The sequence below is a fragment of the Crocodylus siamensis genome, chromosome 4 (genome assembly GCF_052110815.1).
Source record: "Crocodylus siamensis isolate JL-2025a chromosome 4, ASM5211081v1, whole genome shotgun sequence".
NCBI classification, from domain to species: Eukaryota; Metazoa; Chordata; order Crocodylia; family Crocodylidae; genus Crocodylus; species Crocodylus siamensis.
Window position 1 is genome coordinate 143,899,693 of NC_143398.1, and position 5,191 is coordinate 143,904,883.

The window sequence follows — 5,191 nt, forward strand, 5'->3', positions numbered from 1 at the left end:
GCACTGCAGACAGGACCCAGGGAAGTCCAGGCACTTCAGAGGAGATATGAAGGGGTGGATGGCAAGGGCTGCAAGGGATGGATGACAGTACTGTGCAGAGTTGGGTATTTTCCTTTTGCAGTCCAAGAAATGTTTATTTCTGGAGCACCGAGAGTCACTCTGTCACTCTTTTAATTTGATAATGTAACTGAATTTTTCCAGCTGATGCAAGTCCCTGGGAAGCAGCAAGCTGGTGTCACCATGGGCTGGGGAGATAAGACTCTAGGAGAGTTATAAAGAAGAGTGAGGCTCCTGCAGCCCATACCTGCACAGCAGACAACACACTTTACAGTGACGCCATGCAGTTCCTCCTGATTCTTGCCTGCTTGGGAGCAGCTGGTGAGTTTCTCTGTTATTTTACCCTTCTTATCTTCTGCTTGTCCTCTGGACCCATAGAAACAAGACTAGCCTCTCCCTGGCTTCCAGCTTCTCTGTAGATTTTCAATGCACAGGTTCTCTCACACCATGTTGTCATTTCCTCTGCTGTTTTCAAATCACATGCTCTTTGCTGCCTCTTATACTCTTCCTCTCCATGTGTTTTCTCTCTCTCTCTTTCTAAGCAGTCTCCTCATGATGAAACGGAAACCCCGCCATGGGCAGTGGCAACAGAATATGGCCTTTATGGCAGGAGTGAAACTCCAGAACCCTTGTCTTTTCTTGCCCTGTCTCACTGCCTCTGGTCACTGCCCACCTCCTGTCTCATCCTATGCCAGAAGTGGCAGCACCCTAGCAATAGGTGGTATGATGCTGATGCACACTTATTTCTTGCAAAGCATGTTGGGGTCTTTCAAGACTTAAGACACAGTAGAAATGTCTGTCATTTTCTCCTTGGCTAACAAAGGACCAGAGTTGGTGAGTTCTGATTCTGATTTCTTTCTAAGCCAGAAAGTGTGAATCTTGGGAACCGGTGGCAAAGGCAGTTCAAGTTACTGCTAAGTGACCTGTAGCTTACTAGATGCTGCAGCTTTTCAAGTCATTGGCTGTGTCTACACAAGATGCTGACTGTGCAGTAGCCCAATACTACTGTGCAGTAGTGCCACATGGCACTTTACATTATACTCTGGTTTCTCTTCAGATCGCATAAATCTTTCGCCTTTTACTAAGGATTTCCGTGGAGTAGTGCCACATGGCAACAACCATGATGCAACACTACTATGCAGTAGTATTAGGTTACTGCGCAGTAGCATCACAAAAGAGCCATCGGTTACTGCACAATCATTTAGTACCTGTTTATACTAGCACTAAATGGCTGTACAGTAATGACTGCGCAGTCAGCATCTCCTGTAGATGTGGCCATTAGGTGGAGTTATCATTTTAAACCCAATTTCCCTGTTTCCCTCAGTTGCTTTCCCTGTTGATGATGATGACAAGATCGTGGGGGGCTACACCTGCCCAGAGAATGCTGTCCGCTACCAGGTGTCCCTAAACTCTGGGTACCACTTCTGTGGGGGCTCCCTCATCAGCAACCAATGGGTAGTGTCGGCTGCTCACTGCTACAAATCGTGAGTGACAATATTAGATTATATACAGTTTGCATGTGCCTTCTGGCATTTTCTTTCTATCATTCTTGAGGGGTCAACTGGCCCTGTCAATGTGTGATGTCAAAAAATATGAAGCGAGGCCAGTCACATGGGTAAATAATAGGACTGTGTGAATTTCTGCCGGCAGTTTCATTTCGACACTGTTTCGACTCATTTCAAGCTCAACACAGCGAAATCAAAACGAAACAAAGAGCTTCAAAACAGCCTCGAAATGAAATGAGATAAGTTGAAACATGTTTCGATGTTTTGAGTTTTGAAGCTCTAGCTGGGCTTGCCTGCAGGGAAACAGAAACTAAACTAAGGAGAGGAAGGGGGAAAAGGAGGGAAGGAGTGCTCTCATTATTGACTGTGTACCTGGCCAGTGACTGTCATTCTTCCCTGAGGTCCCTTCCAATCCCAGTGCTCTGGGAGGGATGGAAAAACTGCATAAAAGGCAGCATTGTTTAAACTGTCCTGCTTTCTGCCTTGGTGTCAGTTGAGTGAGGGTGCACCTTAACACACACACAGTGTCACCCACCCATGTCACAAATTTTGCCTGTCAGCAGCTGGAGGTCCAGGGCCCCAGAACCCAGACTCCCCCTGCACCGATCTCCTTGACAGCTGGCAGGCTTCGTGGCCTCAGCAGGGGCTATCAGGCCTGCAGCTTTCACCCTGCTGCGCCTTAACACACACACAATGTCACCTATGTCATGAGTTTTGCCTGTCAACAGCCAGAGATTCCGGGTGCCAAAACCCAGAAGCCCTGCACTGATCTCCTCGACAGCTAGCAGGCTTCGTGGCCTCAGCAGGGGCTAGCAGGCCTGCAGCTTTCACCCTGCTGCACCTTAACACTCACAGCGTCACCCATGTCACGAGTTCTGCTTGTCCACATCTTGATGTGCAGTTTCCCCCAAACCCCTGCACCTGTCTTCTTGAAAGCTGGCAGGCTTTGTTGCCTCAGCAGAGGCTAGCAAGCCTGCAGTATTGACCCCACTGTGGCTTAATACATACACGTGACATGAGTTTTGCTTTCAAGATTTCAGGTGCTCTTTCCCCAAAACCCCTGCACCTGTCTCCAAAACCCCTGCACCTATCTCCCTGACACTTGGCAGGCTTCATGTCCTCAGAAGGGGCTACCATCCCTGCAAGTGTCATCCAAATCAGGCCAGAAATGACAAAGTTATAGGCTGTTTTGAGCTTCCCCATTATAGCCTATGGGCGAAACATTGAAAAGCGTCGAAATAGCAAAACTGTTTCAACGAAACAGAATAGCAGTTTCGAATCAAAACGAAATTTGAACGAAATGCTGTTCCATTGAAATGTCGAAATGATGGTTGAAATGGAACAGTGCCATTTCACACAGCCCTACTCTCCACCTTCACTCTGCTTCTGTGAATCTCTGTTGCTAGAACCAGGAGACCAGAAGTGGAGGCGCAGTTGTGGGTAGATGTATGGAAAAACAAAATCTTGGCTCCAGCTGTACGAGGTGGGTGGGGAGATATATTGAGGTCTCCTAACTCAGCAATATTTTGGGGGACACTGGGTCTCCAAGCTCTAGCAGTAGGGCAGTCTGGGGAGCAGAGTTGAAGTGACAGGAGAAAAGTCACTGACAGTCTGCCCTGCCCTCCCTCCCCTTCCCACTGGGGAGCATAGGGAAAGTAAAGTACCATGGGATGCTGGAAGACCCAGGGGTCTGCCATTAAATGTACAAACTTGCCTTTCATAAATGTACAAACGTGAGAAGAAGCAAATCACTTCTAAATAATACTTCATTCCAACGGCTACTATTTTGCAGTGCTGTAGCCATTTTTGGAGTGCTTCAAAGGGCGTGTGTTTGCAGGGCTTGCCTTTTGAAGCACTTCAGAGGCCTTTGAAATGCTTCAAATCTGACATCTTTCAGCACCCCAAATGACTCCCCAACCCACTGTGCTGAAATGCACGTCACCACCTAGTGGACACAACCTATCATTTAGCCTCTGATTAACTGGTATGGTGTTGTACTGTTGATTTTGTAGCCGTATGGAGATAAGGCTTGGCGAGTTCAACATTGAGAAGCTGGAAGGGACTGAAGAGTTCATTGGAGTTGAGAAAGCCATCCGCCATCCTAAATACAGCTCCTGGCTCCTAGACAATGACATCATGCTGATCAAGCTGAAAACCCCAGCCAAGCTGACAGAAAGTGTTAATACCGTTGCTCTGCCCACTGCCTGTGTGGCTGCTGGGACTGAATGCCTGGTTTCTGGGTGGGGAAACACCCTCAGTGATGGCTGTGAGTATGATAAAGTAACAAAGCCTCCTACCCTGACTCTTCCAGTTGTAGGACCCATGTACCTTGTCATTCTGTCCTGCAGCATCCCTGCATCCATTTCTAAGCTCCCCCCAAAGCTCTGCCAGTCTCCCTCACTCTTGCCCTGCAATATTCCATATCCCTCCTTCCTGAAATTGTTGGGATTCTCAACACATCTCCTATTACTTATATTGAAATCTCTAATCCAAAAACCCCCCGGTCTTTGCCCTAGATGGACTTCCTGGTTTCCAAGCTCTACCCTGACCTTCTCCAATCTCTTGGTAGATAACTTACCTGAGCTCCTTCAGTGCCTGAATGCTCCAGTCCTGACTCATGCTGAGTGTGAGGCATCGTATCCAGGAGATATCACTGAGAACATGATGTGTGTGGGGTTTCTGGAGGGCGGCAAGGACTCCTGCCAGGTGAGAACTCTTGCATTGTCTCCTGCTTCAGCAATGTGGACCAGTTGCTTTTGTGTCTCCCTTCCCACTGCTTGCACCAAAACCCTGACCCCTGCAAAGAGAACCGTAAAGAACATACTATTGACCAGTTGGGAGAATGAGAACCAGAGAGCTCAGGGGACCCAGGAGTGAGCAACAGACCGTGTCACCATTGCATGACCAATTGCAGCCTGGTATCTGACTGGCAGGGCTGGTCCTAGTGAGGCTAAGACAGTGACTTGGTTTTCTCCGTCCTCATCCTCCATCTACTAGAGTCTGTGGATGCTGCTTCTCTCTCCCCAGTGCTCTCGGGACATTCCTGGAGCTGGGTGGGAACCTTCCTGGATTAGACTCAAAGTATCAGCTGCCCAAGTCAGTGTGTGCTTATAACCATTTAAAACCTTTCACTTACAGGGTGATTCTGGTGGCCCAGTTGTGTGTAACGGGGAGCTCCAGGGGGTCGTGTCCTGGGGGATCGGCTGCGCTCTGCCAGGTTACCCAGGTGTCTACACCAAGGTCTGCAACTACATTGCCTGGATTGAGGAGACCATGGCCAGGAACTGAAGCATCCATTTTCCTCGGGTTTCATTGAGGCATTTCCTCCCTCCACATTTATTCATCTCTGAGAAGAAACTAACATAAACAAAATTATCCTTGAGTCATGTTTGCTATTTCTTTCATCGGCTGAGCCCCTGCCTGCTTATAGGCCTCCCATTTTCTCTCCATTGCCCACCTCCTGCCTCATCCAAGTCAGGGACTGTCTAGTGTTCCCAACTCTCCCCCATGCCAGGGCACCTGAGTTCCCTGATCACAGTTTGCTCTGTCACTTGCCACCCTCTTACACTAAAGTGTGCCTCAGTTTTCCTTTCAGCCCATCATGAACTCCTTCCCATCTAGTGTGGGCC

The 5,191-nt window shown here is 48.5% G+C and overlaps 1 protein-coding gene and 1 non-coding gene across 3 annotated transcripts; both read left to right on the plus strand.

Annotated features, from left to right (window-relative positions):
- Window positions 1-338: 338 nt before the first annotated feature.
- LOC149866681 (anionic trypsin-like) lies at window positions 339-4,850 on the plus strand. Of its 2 annotated transcripts, none has more exons than XM_090044011.1 (5): window positions 339-378; window positions 1,382-1,568; window positions 3,575-3,828; window positions 4,132-4,268; window positions 4,701-4,850. In XM_090044011.1, the coding sequence occupies exons 3-5, from the start codon at window positions 3,579-3,581 to the stop codon at window positions 4,848-4,850; spliced, it is 537 nt and encodes a 178-aa protein (XP_089900137.1). In that variant the 5' UTR covers window positions 339-378; window positions 1,382-1,568; window positions 3,575-3,578. The 2 variants fall into 2 exon arrangements, with proteins under 2 accessions (XP_089900137.1, XP_089900139.1); XM_090044013.1 differs by having other exon boundaries at window positions 1,382-1,541.
- Window positions 1,095-1,205, plus strand: LOC149866682 (U5 spliceosomal RNA). Its single transcript, XR_016442181.1, has one exon. It is a non-coding gene; the product is annotated as a U5 spliceosomal RNA (small nuclear RNA).
- Window positions 4,851-5,191: the final 341 nt, after the last annotated feature.